The 18,680-nt window shown below is 36.7% G+C and overlaps 1 protein-coding gene across 1 annotated transcript in view; it reads left to right on the forward strand.

The window, feature by feature from the left end:
- The window catches only part of REPS1 (RALBP1 associated Eps domain containing 1), a 111,410-nt gene that overhangs the window by 58,912 nt on the left and 33,818 nt on the right, over positions 1-18,680 (forward strand). The window contains exons 2-8 of the mRNA XM_007946295.2: positions 7,625-7,748; positions 8,995-9,191; positions 9,814-9,967; positions 10,651-10,775; positions 11,282-11,444; positions 11,735-11,798; positions 13,477-13,631. Of these exons, the coding sequence (XP_007944486.1) occupies positions 7,625-7,748; positions 8,995-9,191; positions 9,814-9,967; positions 10,651-10,775; positions 11,282-11,444; positions 11,735-11,798; positions 13,477-13,631 (982 nt within the window). The remainder of the gene's footprint in view (positions 1-7,624; positions 7,749-8,994; positions 9,192-9,813; positions 9,968-10,650; positions 10,776-11,281; positions 11,445-11,734; positions 11,799-13,476; positions 13,632-18,680) is intronic.

Here is an 18,680-nt window from a genome sequence, read left to right on the forward strand (position 1 = left end):
GCCTTTGTGTAGCAATAAAATATATTAATCTTGTTAAATCTTAACCCTTGAGCATGTATCTTTTAATACTCTGTGATGAGATGGAAAGTATGTGTAAAACACATCTGCTGCATATGATGATTGTCTGGAGGAAAAGTACCTACATTGTCTGAGTTGTAAGCTGAACTAGCCATTTTTCTCATTGAACACCATTTTTACTTGAAAGAACAGCAGACTTGGGCATTGGGCAGATATGTTCTTGCAGATGAAGGAAGTATGCAGTATGCCTGCCACTTAAAGGAAAACAACTGATGGTGTTTGTTTCAAATGTAAAATTCAAGCTTTCTCATGAAAATTATAATTTTAGTAAACGTCTGTGTGCCACCACGTGCTTCATAGTGACTTTTTCTGATAAGATCAGTGGTACTATTGACAGATGTGATTGTAGTTTATAAAAATATTTTATAAACAAAATGTATCAACAGTTGGAAGATTGCAAAACTCAACCAATAGTTGGAGTTTCCTTTGCTTTAAACAGAGCAACATATCAAAATAAATTGAATATAGAATATATCTTCCTCATAAGTCAGACATTAAAGAAATTGGCACATATGTAAAACAGTGCACTCTTACTTGATTTTCCTAAATTTTGGAAAACAGTTACTTTCATAAGAATATTTGCTACATATAATAGTATTGTTACTGTTTACAAATGGATCCATAAATATGTATTTTTTAATTTCTTACTTGATATTCTGTACAGTAACCATTAGTCAATATTTTGATGAACTCAGTAATTTTTTTAAGAATATAAAGAAATCGTGAGACCACAAAGGTTGATGATCATGCTCGAGAGTCTGCAGCATTGATTGTTCACATGTGTTGTAGAGACCATTTGCTCTGTTAACCACTTGTTCTGAAGCATTTTAATAGTATTAAGGCAAAAAATATGTTCATTTCTAGACTGAAAATTTTAGTGCCTTTTATGAGCTAAAAAATGCATTGTGGAATTTTCCTGGGGGCCGTAATATACCTCAATTTACTTAGCAACAGAGCCTATAAATTGACTGGTGTTCTTTGGCATATGTATTGAAATTGCTGCTGCATAAGCTTGCCCACAGTAAGAATGTGGTTTACCTGGGCCGTGGAGGCTTTGGATTCAGACTGATTTGGCTTTGGACCTGGCTCTGCCATTTACTAGCCTCAGTTTCCTTTCCTGTGAACTAGGGATAATGGTAGCCAACATTAAGGATTTTTCTGCATTTTAATTGGGATAACCAGTAAACAGCCTTCCTAATAATAGGCACTCAGCATAATTAGACCCTACTTTCTTCTAATCTCCCTACTAGATGTGCATCTCTATCATAAGTATTCACATGTTACTCAAGCTAGTGAGTCACAGAGAGGTTTAGGGACTAGTCTAACAAGTTAGTAGAACGATAGAACTTACACTGTCTGCTGGCTAGCTAGTGTTGTGCAGATAGGTAGACCAAACTGCCCAGGCATTCAAGCCAACAGATACAGTTGGCATGTCCACTGACTCAGTCCCAGTAAAACAGAAGAATTTTTATAAAAAATGGAAGCATTGGAGTCTCATTTGTAACCTAATCCTGAGTGAAAAGGTCAGATCTTATACTTTCTATTACATTTAAGTTGCTCATAAAAATTTAATTTTGAGGAGAATATTGATGACTTGCTGCAGGGATCATCTCTCAGTATTATGTGTTGTTTCAGTATAAATCCACAATCTATTTTTTGAGTTCTTATTTTCTTTGTTTCGGCTCATAATTCAAACTCATACATGCAATTTGGCATCTAATATGATCTCTTCTTACCTAGAATAAAAATAACTTTCATCTGCCTGTATTGTTATTAGCATTCCCAGAATCCTCACGTTGTGAGCACAGGATCAAAGAGCCTTCCTTATCCATGCAGCAACTCTTGGTTTGTCACTGTGTGTTAGGCATTGTTGAAGCTAAAACATAAACATGCTGCAGCACTTGTTCAGGATACTTGCCTGAGAAAGCCAACATTATCCTGGGAAAAGGACAATGGACAGCATGTCATGGTGAGGGGGTGAAAGGCATAAATTTAAACTGTGAGCTCTGCCATTCTGTTGGCCCCTCTGCCACTAGCGAGTTACTGGACCGGTCTGATTCTCCTCCTTCCTCTACAGAATGATAATATCAGTTCTGTAGTACAGTTTTTAAGAATTAGATGGGAACATCTTGAGTACTTAGTACTATGCTTAGCATCACGTGTGCTCAGTAAATATTAAATCTTTTCCCACCACCACATTAGTATATACGGAAGTAAAAAAAATTATGCTTGGATAATTTGCTTATTGGAGAGCTCCAAAGTCTGCATTGTCAAATATATATATACACATACATATAAACTTGTGTTTATTATACCTTTTAAAACTATTTCGGTTTTCATCAAAATAATATCTGGCTTAGGAAAACTGAATATCCATGGACAGGGAATGAAGTTGGACCAATACCTCACACCATTTATAAACATAAAATCAATAAAGGGCCTAAATATAAGAACTAAAGCCATGAAACTCTTAGAAAAAAACACAGAGGTAAAGCTTCAGAACCTTGTTTTTGACAGTGGATTCTTAGAGACGATACCAAAAGCACAAGCAATAGAAGGGAAAGAAAAGATAAATTAGACTTCATCAAACTACAGAACTTTTTGTGAGGACTTTATCGACAAAGTGAACAGCCTACAGATTGAGAAAGAATTTGGGGATCCATGTGCCAGATAAGGATTTATATTCAAAACATATAAAGAATTTCTAAAAGTCAACAATAAAAAGACAAACAACCCAATCAAAAAATGAACAAAGGACTTGAATTTCACCAAAGAAGATAAACTGATAACCAACAAGCATATGAAAAGATACTCAGCATCATTGGTCATTAAACCAGACTCACTTCCATCAAGTTGATTCTGACTCACAGCGACCCCTTTGGGTTTCTAAGGAGGTAAATCTTTACCAGAAGTGGATTGCCCAGTCTTCCTTCACAGAGTGGCTGGTGGGTTTGAACTGCCAACCTTCTGGTTAGCAGTCCAATGTCTTAGGCACTGCACCACCAGAGGGAAATATAAATCAAATCATAATAAGTTACCACTTTGCCCCCACTAGGATGGCTGTGATTTAAAAAAGAAAGAAAGAAAAAGGAAAAACAACAGATGTTAGTGAGACCTAGTGGAAATTGGAACTCTTCACCATTGTTGATGGAAATGTAAAATGGTGTAGCTGCTATGGAAAACAGGTTGGTGGTTCCTCAAAAAGTTAAACAGAATTAACATATGACCCAGCAATTCCACTCCTAGGTATGAACTCAGAAGAATTGAAAACAAGAATAGATACTTATACGGCTGTGTTCATTGCAGTACTTTTCAACAGTAGCCAAATGGTGGAAATGACCTAAATGCCCATCAGCAGATGAATGGATAAACAAAATGTGGTGTATACATATAATGGAATATTGTTGTTGTTAGGTGTTGAGTTGGCTTCTGCTCATAGTGACCGTGTGTGCAAAAGTAGGAAATACTACCCAGTCTTGCACCATCCTCACAGCCGTTGCTTTGTTTGAGCCCATTGTTACACCCACTGTGTCAATCTGTCTCGTTGAGGGTCTTCTCCTTTTTTGCAGACCCTCAACTTTACCAAGCATGATACCCTTCTCCAGGGGCTAGTCCATTCTGACAACATAACCAAAGTAGGTGAGACGAAGTCTGGCCATTCTCAACTCTAAGGAGCAGTCTGGCTGCACTTCTTCCAGGACAGGTTTACTCATTCTTGTGGCTGTCCATGGTATTTTCAGTATCCTCTGCCAACCCCACAACTCAAAAGCATCAACTCTTCTTTAATCTTCCTTATTCATTGTCCAGCTTTCACATGCATATGAGGTGATTGAAAATACCATGGCTTGGGTTAAGTGCACTTTAGTCTTCAAAGTGACATCTTTGCTTCTTAACACCTTAAAGAAGTCTTTTGCAGCAGATTTGCCCAGTGAAATACTGATTCTTGACTATGCTTCCAAGGGTGTTGATTGTGGATCAAAGTAAAATGAATTCCTGACAACTTAAGTCTTTTCTCCGTTTATCATGGTCTTTGTTGTTGGTCCAGTTGTAAGGATTTTTTATTATGTTGAGGTGTAATCCATACTGAAGACTAGTCTTTGATCTTTACCAGTTAGTGCTTCAAGTTACCATCTTTGCTTTCAGCAAGCGAGGTTGTGTTATCTGCATATCTCAGGTTATTAATGAATCTTCCTCCAATCCTGATGCCTCATTCTTCATATAGTCCAGCTTCTCAGATTATTTGCTCAGCATAAGATTGAATAAGTATGGTGAAAGGGTACAAACCTGACGCACACCCTTCCTGATTTTAAACTGGGAAGTATCCCCTTGTTCTTTTTGTACTATAGCCTCTTGGTCTATGTGCAGTTTCCTCCATGAGCACAATTAAGTGTTCTGGAATTCCCATTCTTCACGATGTTATCCAAAATTTGTTATGATCCACGCAGTCCCATCCCTTTGCATAGTCAATATTAACACAGGTATTTCTGGTATGCTTTGCTTTCCAAGAGCCATCTGACATCAGCAGTGATATCCTTTGCCCCACATCCTCTTCTGAATTCAGCTTGCATTTCTGGAAGTTCCTTGTCAATGCTGCTGCAACTGTTTTTTAATTATCTTCAGCAAATTTTTACTTGCATGTGATATTAATGATATTGTTTGGTAAGTTCCAAATTCTCTTGGATCACCTTTCTTTGGAATGAGCACAAATACTGATCCAGTCAGTTGGCCAGGTAGCTGTATTCCAGATTTCTTGGCATAAATGAGTGAGTGTCTCCAGCACTACATCTGTTTGTTGAAACATCTCAATGGGTATTATGTCAATTCCTGGAACCTTGGTGTTTTTGGTTTGTTTGTTTGTTTGTTTTGCCAATTCCTTCAGTGCAGGTTCAGCTTATTTCTTCAATACCATTCGTTCTTGATCATGTGCTGCCTCCTGACATAGTTGAACATCAACCAGTTCTTTTTGGTATGGTGACTCTTTGTATTCCTTCCATCTTCTTATGACGAGTCTTGCATCATTCATTATTTTGCCCATAGAATCCTTCAGTATTGCAACTTGAGGCTTAAATTTTTTCTGCAGTTTTTCAGCTTGAGAAATGCCAAGCATGTTCTTCCTTTTTGGTTTTCTAACACCAGGTCTTTGCACATTTCATTATAATAATCGACTTTGTCTTCTGAGCTGTTCTTTGAAATCTCTTTAGCTCTTTTATCTTGTCATTTCTCCCATTTGTTTTAGCTACTGTCCATTTAAGAGCAAGTTTTAGAATCTTTTCTGACATCCATTTTAGTCTTTTCTTCCTTTCCCATCTTTTGAATTACCTTTTTCTTTCTTCATGTATGATGTTCTTAATGTCATCCCACAACTCGGCTGGTCTTCAGTCATTGGTGTTCAGTGCCTGAAATCTGCCCTTCAGATGGTGTCTAAATTCTGATGGGATATAATCAAGATTATACTTTGGCTCTCATGGACTTATTTTAATTGTCTTAAGCTTCATCTTGAACTTACGTATGAGCAATTGATTGTCTGTTTCACAGTCAGCTCCTGGTCTAGGTTTGACTGAAGATAATTGAGCTTCTCCATCACCTCAAATACAGTCAGTATGATTCCTGTGTATTCATTCCATCTGGCGAGGTCCACATGTATAGTTGCCATTTATGTTGTTGAAAAAGTATTTGCAATCACTAAATCCTCGGTTTTACAAAATTTATGCAATCTCCAGCAGCATTTCTAGCACGAAGGCCATATTTTCCAACTACTGGTGATTCTTCGTTTCCACTTTGGCATTCCAATCACCAGTAATAATCAATACATCTTGTTCGTGTGTTTGGTCAATTTCAGATTGTGGAAGTTGGTTAAAAAAAAAAAAAATCTTCAATTTCTTCTTCTTCGGCTTTAGTTGTTGGTACATAAATTTGAATAATATTTGAATTAGCTGGTCTTCCTTGTAGCATATAGATATTATCCTATCACTGACAACATTGTACTTCAGGATAGATCTTGAAATGTTCTTTTTGACAATAAATGCAATGCCATTTCTCTTCAATTTGTTATGCCTGGCACAGTAGATCATATGATGGTCTGATTCTAATTGACCAATACCATTCTATTTCAGCTCATGATGCTAGGATATTGACAGCATCCAATATTCCTAGATTCATACTTCATACATTCCATGTTCCAATTATTAATGAATGTTTGTCACTGTTTTTTCTCATTTTGAATCATGCCACACCAGCAAATAAAGGTCCTGACAGCTTTACTCTGTCCATGTCATTAAGGTCGGCTCTACTTTGAGGAGGCAGCTCTTCCCCAGTCATATTTTGAGGGCCTTCCATCCTGAGTGGTTCATCTTCTGGCAGTATATCAGACACTGTTTCTTGAGGTTTTCAGTGGCCAACTTTTTCAGAAGTAGACGACCCTTTCCTTCTTCCCAGTCTGTCTTAGTGTGGAAGCTCTGCTGAAACCTGCCCACCATGGATGACCCTGCTGGTATTTGGAGTAATTAGTGGCATAACTTCCAGCCTCACAGCATTACGCAAGCCACCAGAATATGACAAACTGACAGATGAGTGGTGGAATGGATTATTACTCAGTTTTAAAGAGAAATGAAGGCCTGATACATGCTACAACATGGATGAATTTTGAAAACATTATGCAGGGTAAAATAAGTCAGTCACAAAAAGATCTTATATGATCCCACTGATAGGAAATATCTAGAATAATCAAGTATATAGAAACCAAAGTTCATTAGTGGTTACAAGCAGCAGGGGGTGGCGGGGAATAGAGGAAGTAATTGCTCAGAGGGCACTGAATTTCTGTTAAGAGTGATGGAAAAATTCGTTTGTACAATGTCATTGAATTGTACACCAGGGCTTTGAACCAGTTCATTCTGGTTTGACCTCCTTATGAGAATTTATATTTCTACCCGGATACGGTGAATCAGAATCTCTATTTTAGCAAGATCCCCAGGTGATTCTTACAGATCCCTAGGTGATTAGTATGTACACATCTTACTACAATCTTTTTTTAAGTGTGAATTCTGATTCAGTATACCTGGGATAGAAATGAAAATTCTGAGCAGAGGTTGAATGGAAATGAACTAATTCTAAGCCTGCTGTACATGTAAAAAATGTTGGAATGACCTGTTTTGTCTATATAGATAGATACATAGATATGTATGTGCATGTATGTCTATATATATATATTTATATATTTTATATATATATATTTATATATATATATATTTATATGAAACACACACACACACACATACACATATATTGCTACAATAAAAGGAAAGAAAAACAATTATTCTGATAGAGTAAAATTGCTTTTGATAACTAGGAGTAATAACCTTATTGTAAGGTCTCTGCCTTTTAACTTTTAAATATATAAACTTGAAAATCAAGGAAGTTGTGATCATTTGATCATTTGAGACTAATATACCATATATCAAATGCATATTTTGAATAAGTTACAAATAATAGTTTGATAGCTGCTTTTTTGAATGGAGAACTTTTATCATAAACTTCTGTTCTTTTATAGATTATGGAGCTTTGTGGTGCAACAAGACTTGGTTATTTTGGAAGAAGTCAGTTTTATATTGCTTTGAAACTTGTAGCTGTTGCCCAGTCTGGTTTCCCGTTAAGAGTGGAAAGTATAAATACAGGTAAATAAGGGATGCATCAGTAACTGAAATGCAAATAGACTTCTAATCACAAAGTTAATAGAATCCTTGACTCTGATATTATAATGATGTTTGTGACTTTGAGTGAAGTGGCATTCCCTCTTCTAGTTTGTGAGTATTAGAAAAATATAAGTAAAATTCTTTACAGCATATAATACATATTTCATAGTAATGTAAGTACTGTTCAGATGGTGATTTTTTTCAGAATTAATTTACTAAATATTACAATATATGACTTCTTTATTTTCATCATTTCTGGTAACTAAGTAAAAAACAACACTGTGCTTTGTGTTTTCTTTGAGAATGCTGAGAAGGCTACATTTGGAATTACTGTATTTTTGTACCATAGTGTGTGGATTATATGATTGCTTGGTTGGTATTCACCCCCTTGTGTTAGTTTCCTGTGTGCTATGCATGTTATATGCACTTGTGCATTATTTTCATGGACTCATTATATGGAGAAAAATACGGTAGAAATATCAAATGACCAAAACATTCAGATCAATAGAGATGAATGTTAAAATATTAACAGAAATCTGGCCTCCTTGTAAGTGTCACCTGTGATCATTGATTTTTCAATTATGTGGAATTAACAAGCATAAGGACTTACATGCAGTGGACATTTCATAAATAGCTGTTGTTCTTATACCTTAAAACAACTCACTGCTGTCGAGTCAGATCCCGTTTACAGCGACCCCTCTTTGGCTTCTGAGGCAGTATCTCTACAAAAGTAGATTGCCCAACCTTCCTTCTGAGGAGTGGCTGGTGGGTTTGAACTGCCAACCTTCTGGTTAACAGTCAGATGCCTTAGGCACTCTGCCAACCATTTACTCCTCGGTAGAAGGACATTCTAAAATGCATCTACATTCTGAGATAGATGATCATCTACGTTTTGTAGTAGACATTATGTCCCTGTTGTTTCTGTACTGATTTGGACAAAATTTATTTCTAATGTCTAATTAATCTCTTGGGAGCTCTGGTAGCATAGTGCCTAAGGCACTTGACTGCTAAGCAGAAGCTGGTGGTTCAAACCCACCAGCCACTCCTCAGAAGGAAGGTTGGGCAATCTACTTTGATAGTGATACTGCCTCGGAAACTCAAGGAGGGGTCGCTATGAGTCGGGCCCAACTCGATGGCACATAACAACAAAACAGTTAATCTCTTATTTCAGTTTTTAACGTGAGTCCTTTTTTAATTTTAAACTAATAAATATTTATGTGGTTAACAGTGAAGGACCTTCCTCTGCCAAGATTTGTAGCTTCAAAGAATGAACAAGAATTTCGCCATGCAGCCTCATACTCTTCAGATTCTGAAAATCAGGGATCATATTCTGGTGTAATTCCTCCACCACCTGGCAGGGGACAGGTGAAAAAGGGATCTGTAAGCCATGATGCTGTCCAGCCTCGCACATCTGCAGAGCAACAGGTAATCAGATGTTACGAGTTGATGCCCTGTGTAATGCTTGAACCAAAATTTTCAATGTGTGCTTTAGTAATTAAAATACTACCTTAAAATTAAATTTTTAAAATAATAATACAGTAAGTTCCCAAGTTAGGAAATCTGACTTAAAGACAACTCCTTCTTGCCCTTTAGTGTTATGTAAATTTGCCCTCACTTTGAAACAATTAAGGAGCTCTGGTGTCAAGTGGTTAAAGCATCCAGCTGCTAGCCCAGAGGTTGACAGTTTGAACCTACAAGCTGCTCCACAGGAGAAATGGGGCAGTCTCCTTCATAAAGATTTACGCCTTGGAAACCCTATGGGGAAGTTCGACTCTGCCCTGTAGGGTCACTATGAGTCGGCATCAACTAGATGGAAATTGTTTGGTGGTTTTTGATTGAAACAGTTGAACCGTCCATACTCACAACAAATTCTTCATCACCCTCACCTGCTGCATAAGCAGCTTTTAAATCAGTGAAGAGGCTCAAACCTTTTCTTGAACTAATGCAAGGCAAAAGAAGAACACTATGCACCTGTTCCACCTACAGATTTGATTTAAAGACACAGGAACAGATCTCATTCATAACTTGGGGACTGTATTTTTTTTAGGAACCTACATCCCCAGTAGTTTCACCACAGCAGTCTCCGCCAGCTTCTCCACACACATGGAGGAAGCACAACCGTCATCCCAGTGGGGGAAATAGTGAGAGGCCTCTTGGAGGACCTGGACCGTTTTGGTCACCATTTGGTGAAGCACAATCAGGTATTTGGAAGTTCTAACTTAGAAGTGACGATTACTTTGCGTTGTAAGTTGAAGGGAACTTGGGAACTGTTCTTATAGAGTTATCTCCAAGACAGTGATCAGTTGTAAGTTAAGTGCCTTGAACAGAAGCACAGTCAACTACGAAAGTTTGTAGCAGATGTATTACTTTGAAAAGTGGTAACTACATTTACTTCTATCTGTGATGCTTAGAAGGAGCCATGGTAGCACAGCGGTTTAAATGCTCAGCTTCAGAACAAAGGGTTGGCCATTCGAACCCAGCCAGTACCTCCACAGGGAAAGACCTGGTAATCGGTAAAGATTACAGCCAGAAAACCCTGTGGGGGAGTTCTGCTCCATCACATTGGGTCGTTATCAGTTGGAATTGACTAGACAGCACCAAATAAAACAACATGATGTTCAGGGAAATGTTTATGCATATTTGATTCTTTGAAGCTAAAATGAATAAATAATGATACTAGTTTTATTATTGGCAAGGAAACAAGATGTGTAATATTTAATCAAATAGAAAAGATTCCATTTTGGGAGTTGTTGGATTTCTTCAAAGTAGAGTTTAAAAGAAAACTTTTACAGTATGTATGTTTCACTGTGTTACAATCGTAAGTTAATACTTGGGAGCTTCTGTCCTTCACAAGTGAGTCAGCATGCTTATCTGTTTCTCTTAGGTTCTTCTGCTGGTGATGCAGTGTGGACAGGTCATTCCCCACCTCCACCTCAAGAAAACTGGGTCAGTTTTGCAGATACACCACCAGCCAGTACTCTTTTAGCCATGCATCCTGCTTCTGTCCAGGTGTGACATTTTATTGGTATTGCATTTTTATTTGCTTCATTCAAGGTATTGCTGCAGTCATTATTTTTATACTTTGTCGTTGCAATTGTATAAATGCAGGCTCACTGTTGTATAAAGAGCAGAACCCTACTGTGCTTTTTCTTCAAGTCATTGGAATGTTTCACTGAAGATTTTAGCTGATTTTCTTTCTGTTTTCTAAGTCTCTAAGGAAGTTTTAAAAGATTTTGCATCTAGGAATGTATTTGCTTGGCTTTCTTGGCACATTTTTCATAACTTTCTGTTGCTTACATAATTGCTATCATTTCTGTACATTTATATATCACTGCAAAAACACATCTAGTAACCTGATTAAACAGTGTGTATAGTTTGCTGATGAGTTTGTGAAGACTTATTTTGTAAACATCCACAAAAAGTAAGTTTTACTTTCAAAGATAAGTCACCTAGTACCTTGGTCCATATAATCATATAGATAGAGACTATACTGAGGAAAAAATGTTTCATTACAGGACCAGACAACAGTACGAACTGTAGCATCAGCTACAACTGCCAATGAAATTCGTAGGCAATCCAGTAGTTATGATGATCCCTGGAAAATAACAGATGAACAAAGACAGTATTATGTAAATCAGTTTAAAACCATTCAGCCTGATCTAAATGGATTTATTCCAGGTGAGTTGTTACAAACAGAAATTCTTCTAGATGTGACAGGACAAAGTCTCAGTTTCATAATCTCCAAGGCATTGTGTTATTGGTTATATGTAATTGCAAAAGATAATTAATTCTCAGATTGTTTGTCTAAAAAAGAGTCTGTAATCACTGGGGACCAAAAACATGACATAAACACATATTAAGATTACCTTTTTCCCCAATGAGAAAAATCTAATGACTCATACCTCACATTTTTTTCTTGAATCTACAAGTACAAGATAACATTAAACACTACTGTTTTAATATTTCAGGATCCGCAGCTAAAGAGTTTTTTACAAAATCAAAACTTCCTATTCTTGAACTTTCTCATATATGGTAAGTGTACCATTCAGTTGGGTAATATGGGTTATTTCAAAGGAATTTCCATCAGGTAGATTTGGAACTCTGTAAAATAAACTGTAGACTAGCTTCTTCAAAAATGTTCTCAAAGAACGCAGCATTGCCTCAGGACAGCCAGCTTCTCTCCCACTCTCTAAAAAAGAATGATGTGATCCTAGTGCAGTAGCTCTTGGCAAAGAATGAATTAAAATTCTTTAAACTGTGTAAGTTATTTCTTGTTGCTAGCATAATGGTATTGCATGAAATCAAAACTAGTTTGCTCATAAATGGTTACGTTTATCCCCCTTTAAAAAAAATGATCAGTCTGTACTGAGACATGTGCTTCCATATGGTGTTTAGCACCTATTTTAAACAGACTGAGACTTAGGATAGTTGCCATATGATTAGAATTATTCATTAGATCACATATCACAACCATCAATTACTTTTAAAAATAATAATAAACATAAATGTTACTTTTAATTTTCAGTATATTTCTCTGTGAAGTCAGTCCACAGGTTATGAGCATCTGCCTTACAGACAGCCTGTAGTTATGAACAAAACCCTGCACTCAAAGCCTATTACATTAACAATTTAAGATATAAACAATGGTTTATAGTAAGAAACAAGCACTACTTTGTGACATGCTTCAAAACATTATTATTACTGTGTTATTGTATTGAAGATGTTTTAGTGTATCTGGAAGTATTTCTTTAATACATTTAATGCATTGAGAGGTACACTATTTACTGTAAACCAGGACAAATATTACGAGCTCTGGTAGCGTAGTGCCTAAGGCATTTGACTGCTAACCAGAAAGCTGGCAGTTCAGACCCACCAGTCACTCCTCAGAAGGATGATTGGGCAGTCTACATCCTTAGAGATACTGCCTCAGAAACTCAAGGAGGTGTCACTATGAGTCGAATCAAAGCAACAACAGTGTGTTTTTTTTAATTTATTTAAAGACAAACATATGGCTAAATGATGTTAGATATGAGCTATATATGTAGTTGTTTCGACTTATATACAAAGACAACTTAAAGATAGATTTAGGAACAGAAATTGTTCATGATGCAGTTTACAGTTATTGCTTATATTCCAGAGTATTTTGTTAATAGGTTTTTAATAGCACAGAATACTATAGCAGGAAGTAGGCAGATAATTCTTAAAACTGAAAAATCAAGAACTAGTGAGACTAACATGCTATTTATACTTACATTGAAAAATAGTTCCCTCTGGGTCTAGGAAATGGCAGGTATGCAGGGAAGGGCTGCTATTATTTTTTGTATCAAGCCTTATAATTCTCTTTGGTGCTGTAAAGTTACATACATGTAGAACTTTGATAACAATAAAAACAATTTTTAAGAAATTCAGTGACTTAATACATAAGCCTTTCTTTAAGTTCTGTTGCTAAAAATGCACATGGGTTAAAGGTCATTTTTCATGTCCTTATTTATTAGAGCTGTTGACATTTTATTTTGAGAATTTGCAAACATACCAAAAAATTTAAAGAATAGTACCATAAACCACCCCTATTCTTTCTTATAGTTAACATTTTGCTAATTACTGATTTTTTTGTACTTTCTCTGGGAAGATATTTCTCTTTCTTCTTTTGGAGAAATAAAGGGGATCCAGAGTGGAATTTGATTGTATTCATAATGAGTTTGTCTTCCAGGGAACTCTCAGACTTTGATAAAGATGGTGCGTTGACCCTGGATGAGTTTTGTGCTGCTTTTCATCTGGTAGTTGCTAGGAAGAATGGCTATGACTTACCTGAAAAACTACCTGAAAGCTTAATGCCCAAACTAATTGATTTGGAAGATTCAGCAGGTAAGATTCAGAACTAAAGAGAGCTGATGGCATGCTTTAATAAACGTGATGCTTGATTATTAAAGCAAAATCAAGATAATAATACATAATGGCTTAGAATTTCATTAGGCGCACATTGATTTGCTATCAGAATAACTTGTACAGACTGAATTTGGATTAGTGATTTGTCTTATTTAATCAACTTTAAAAAATAGAAATAAGGAATAGATGCCACTGCTTCACCTTCATGCCTGTGACTTGCTGAGATTTGAAGAGCATTTCACAGCCTTCTTATCTTAAAAACCCATTGCTGTCAGGAGTCAATTCCTATTTATAGGAAGCCTGTTAGGGCAGAGTAGAACTGCCCTCTAGGGTTTCCAAGGCTGTAAATCTTTACAGAAACAGATGGCCACATCTTTCTCCCACAGAACGGCTGGAGGTTCACAGCTTAGCTCTTAACTGCTGCATCACCAGGGCTCCTTGTTATCCTGCAGTCCTTTAATGACGTTATGTATTGTCTGCAGTGGGTGAAGCAGCTAGTTCTCATTATAAACATTTTTTTCCATTTCATTCATCTTAATTTGTTGATATTAAATGCCTTAATTTGTTGAAGGTAAATGCATTTCGTTCATCTTAATTTGTTGAAGGTAAAAAATATGTACCATTAGACCTTTGCAGTCTATAAGCATGTTCCTTTGAAAAGCCAAACTCTTTTCTGCAGGAAAATATTTTCTAGGAAATCAAGACATTTTGTGTTTGATTTTAGACAGTGCCATTTATCATGTTAACAAGAAGGGGGAGACCCCTGAGTTCTTGATGGGTGCTTTGGTGAATGTTAATCTTTGCTAGAAGATTTCTTTAAAAGGAAGAAGAATCTAAGGGATATAAAAGTAGTAATTTTTTCATAAATTCTGAGTGAATGAAAGATAATCTGTTAAGTATTTAATGTTAACTTCTTAATGAGCTAAATTAAAACCAAATTTGATTTTCAGTGATCCTATCTAAATTCTTTTGGGTATTTGGTCAGATGTATTATTATTGCTTAGGTGGTACATAGTATGCTCTCTGAACTCTAAGCAGGAACTTTATAGCTTTAAAGGGGACATTAAAACAGAAATTGGCTCAGGAAAGGGCATTGATCTGCCAGACGATAGATAGTTTCCATTCAACCCAGAAATGCGTATTGGCTGACTTTATTGTCTGAATCAGACAGTTAGAATCATATGCATAAAATTACTGCCATGAACAGAACAGTCCGCTTGAAGTCAGGGATCTGGGTTTTGCTGCTTCTGGCTATGCTAATTACTCCCGAGACCCTGGGGCGTGTTACAACCATTTTTCTCTTGTTTCTCCACCTGAAATGTGGATTAGAAGCCATTTGTGTAGCAGAGCCTGAATCACCCATCGACCTTTGAAATTTACCAATGAATTGATTTTTAGTCTTTAGTGTTTTAATTTTTTAGAATATTTTCTCCTGTAAGTTTTCTAAAATTTCCTGATTATATGAGGTGGTTATTAAGCTTTCTTTAGCCTCTAGCTTGATCTGAAAGTTACGTATCTTTGGGACGCAGTTTCGCTTCACAGTACGTTGATTTAGCTATATAAGAAAGAAATTTAAAACGCAAAAAATTTCTATTTAACTCATTTGATAGTAGCTAAAAAGGAAGAGATTATGGTAGCTTCAAACTTTCTGTGTGGTTAAAAATCAGGGCTTGTATCTAGTGTTTATATGACTTTAAGCCTTTGAAGCTATAACACAGTAGTTACAAGAAAATGAATCAGGCTTACTCTGCCGTTGCCGTTTTGTAGAAGCCTATCTGACTTTGTCATCTGTTGAATTCATGTCAGTGGGTCTGGCTTTTGCATGTAGTTAGTGGGTTTCTTTTTCTTTGATTTAAATAAAACCTGTTCCTCGGTAAATTTATCTACTGCCTGAAATTGAAGGATGATAGTGCTGAAAGTTCTTTTCTGGACATTTGCCCTTCTTTTGGTCTAATTTTATACTGTTGGATCTGTTTAGCAGAGGAAGACTGGTTTGTTTTTTCCCATTTTTTTTGCCTGCTTATGTCTTTGCACTGTTGATCTAACTATAATGTTAAAAGTGTCACAGACTCAAGTAGTTTTTCCCTCCCAAGCATATTATTACATAGTTTTCTAATCAAGTTATTGTGAACATTTTGACCGCACAGTATTCGATTCAGACCTGCTTTACCAGTTTATAAAAGGTAAATTTTGGGGTTCTGTCAGTTGTGGGGAGGACTGAGCTGCTATAATCAATAATCTTTTTTCTTCTATTACCAGCCTAACTCACGTATGACACAAATGTGACTATAGAAATTGCCCTATGAAACTAGTTGTCATTTAGTATCTGTGAAAATAAATAGGTATGATTATAGAAAGTCATAGTAAAAGGGGAAAAAACAAACACCTTCTTTTGGCTCATGTGATGAGAATTTAACCTAACAATATTCCCTCTGTGGACCTTTTCTGACTTGCAGCAGACGTGGTATCTCCCTTCTCTGATCTCATAGAATCTATGAGCTGTTTTATTATGGCACATGTCACATTGAATCCCATTTCTTTATTCCTTTTTCTATACTACACTCTGGGTTCCTTGGGGGAAAAAAAAGATGTATCATATTTATTGTTAAAACCTCAGAACTTTGGCAGACACGTAGTAAGTTGCTTAGTAAATACGTATTGAATGAATGTGTGCTAAATGTGTGCTGTTTTCAAGGTAAAATTCTTTTTCACATATTTCCATCTTTGAAAATACAGTCTTTTGCTCTAATAAGTTTGTGGTTGTTGGGAAGAATGAAAGTATTAGCCCCCCAAGTATTGTATACTTAAACTCCAAGTAGCTCTCACAAGCAAACGGGTGGTGATCAGCAGTGGATTATAGTTGCTTGGAGTAACAAGCTAGGCTTTCTGTACACATACAGACATAAGTGAAGGAGAAAAAAAAACAAGCCAAACTCACTGCCATTGAGTCAATTCCAGTTCAGAGCAACCCCCTTTGGTTTTCCGAGGCCATGAATCTTTATGGAAGTAGATTGCCTAGTATACCTTCCGTGGAGTAGCTGGTGGGTTTGAACCTCCAGCCTTCTGGTTAGCAGTCACATGCTTTAGGCACTATACCACCTTTTCTAAAATCATTTGAACAGACTTACTACAGGATTAAATAGCAGGTAAAATAGAACAACTGAAGATCATAGGCAGAAGAACTTCCGTAGATCTGAATTAATACATAACATCATTATGGATTTGGCAGCTAAAATAAATAAAAAGCGGAAATTGGTTTTCCCTGTCTTACAAAAACAAGTGTTCAAGTTAATGTGGTACCGTTCTGACAAGAATATGCCACGAATGGGATTGCTTGAACAAACAGGAGTTTATTCTCTTATATTTTGGAAACTTTAAGTCCAGGTTCAAAGTGCCGGGCTCTAGGGGCTAGGTGAAAGCCCGTCAGCCTTGGGCTTCAGCTCTGCCTCCTGCTCCTGGTCCACTGAAGCTAGAGACTTTTCTTCACTCAGACAGGAGACTGACAAGCCCGAGGTTGACAAGTAAAAAGGCACAGTCCCGGTATTACCAAACACACAGCAGGCCATTAATTCAAGTCCATTGAAAGTCCCAGGTTGGCAGAGCATGGCAGGCTGCTGAACAGCGACACAGCTACATGCAGGGCTCAAGCATGCCATAAGCTAGAGACCATTCCCTAAGCCTTTTCCTTATATATGGGAAGCAGACCACATCCCTAAGGCAGCTACTCAGCTGCTCATGGTAGATTCCACTATGGAGTTGATTATCAGTCTAATCGTGGGAAATACTACATCCAGCTGCCCAGCCACTCAACCAGGCCCAGCCAAGTTGACACACAAACTGAACTACTACATCAAGTATACAAAAATTTTTCTGGAGAAATGACTTTCTGAAGCTGATTTCAAGAAAGAATGTTTATCTTCTAAAAATGGTTTTCTTCTTTAGATAAAGTGGTAACAGTGGCCTGCTGACCTACCACAGTAATGTATCGTAAAGTTAAAACCCACGTATGTTGAGATTCTGTATACCTTATATTCATCTTACGCTCTGAAGAATCTTCTTTTTACCACAGTTGCAATTTTACATGTAGTGCAATTATTTGATAAGTATCTCTCTCACACTAGATTACAGGTTCTTGGGAGGGCAACTGGATTGGTTTTGTTCATTTTATCCCAGAGCCTGGCAAAGTACAAATTGAGCATATAAATAGGTGTTCACAGTTTTGAAAGGGCTAAATGCACGCATGAACCAGTGGTTTTTCACCGTTTTCTGTCTCCATACCCAATGCTCACATCTATTTCAAAGGGGGAACGGGGTACACTCCCTGTTTCCTCCTCTGTAATCATTGCTGTACACAGAAACGTCATTCTAAGCATGACTTCCAATGTGAAATTTTTAAAATCTAAGGGAAAGAAGTTATGTGGAACGTCTCATGAATAAAACAAAAACGAAACTCAAAATCCTTGGAAATCCAGACTTGAGACTTGCTTGATGCTTAGAGGAACCCTATTTCAATTCTTCCTTTTAGATTCTCGGTTAAAGAGCAGATACTCTACCCCCATTCCCCTGTGACAAAGAATAATGTGTTCCTAGTAGATTTAAGTTATGGATATGAAGACAACAAATTCATGTACACCCTTTCACCATACCATAGAGTTAATCATTAAGAGTTTCTCTTCTATCGATCTGTAAATTTTCAACCTATAAAAGCTACTCACACATGTGCATGTCTGCTTTGATGCAGATACAGTGATTTGTTTTTCTTTACTAATTAATACTGAAAGATGAATAATGGTGATGGTTGCACAATGTAGTCAATATACTAATGTCACTGAATTGTACACTTAAAAATGGCTAAAATGGCAAATGCTTTAATACATTTTACCACAGTAAAAAAAATTGGACATATTTGCACTTGATCAAATATAGAACTGTTACATTCTTTATCGTACAAAATGTTCCACAATATGGATCTACCTTAATTTAACTTGATGGATTTTTGGGATTACCTGGATTTAAAACAGTGCTGCA

This window comes from Orycteropus afer, unplaced genomic scaffold (genome assembly GCF_000298275.1).
Source record: "Orycteropus afer afer isolate SDZICR_OR568_19922 unplaced genomic scaffold, OryAfe1.0 scaffold00155, whole genome shotgun sequence".
Lineage (NCBI taxonomy): Eukaryota > Metazoa > Chordata > Mammalia > Tubulidentata > Orycteropodidae > Orycteropus > Orycteropus afer.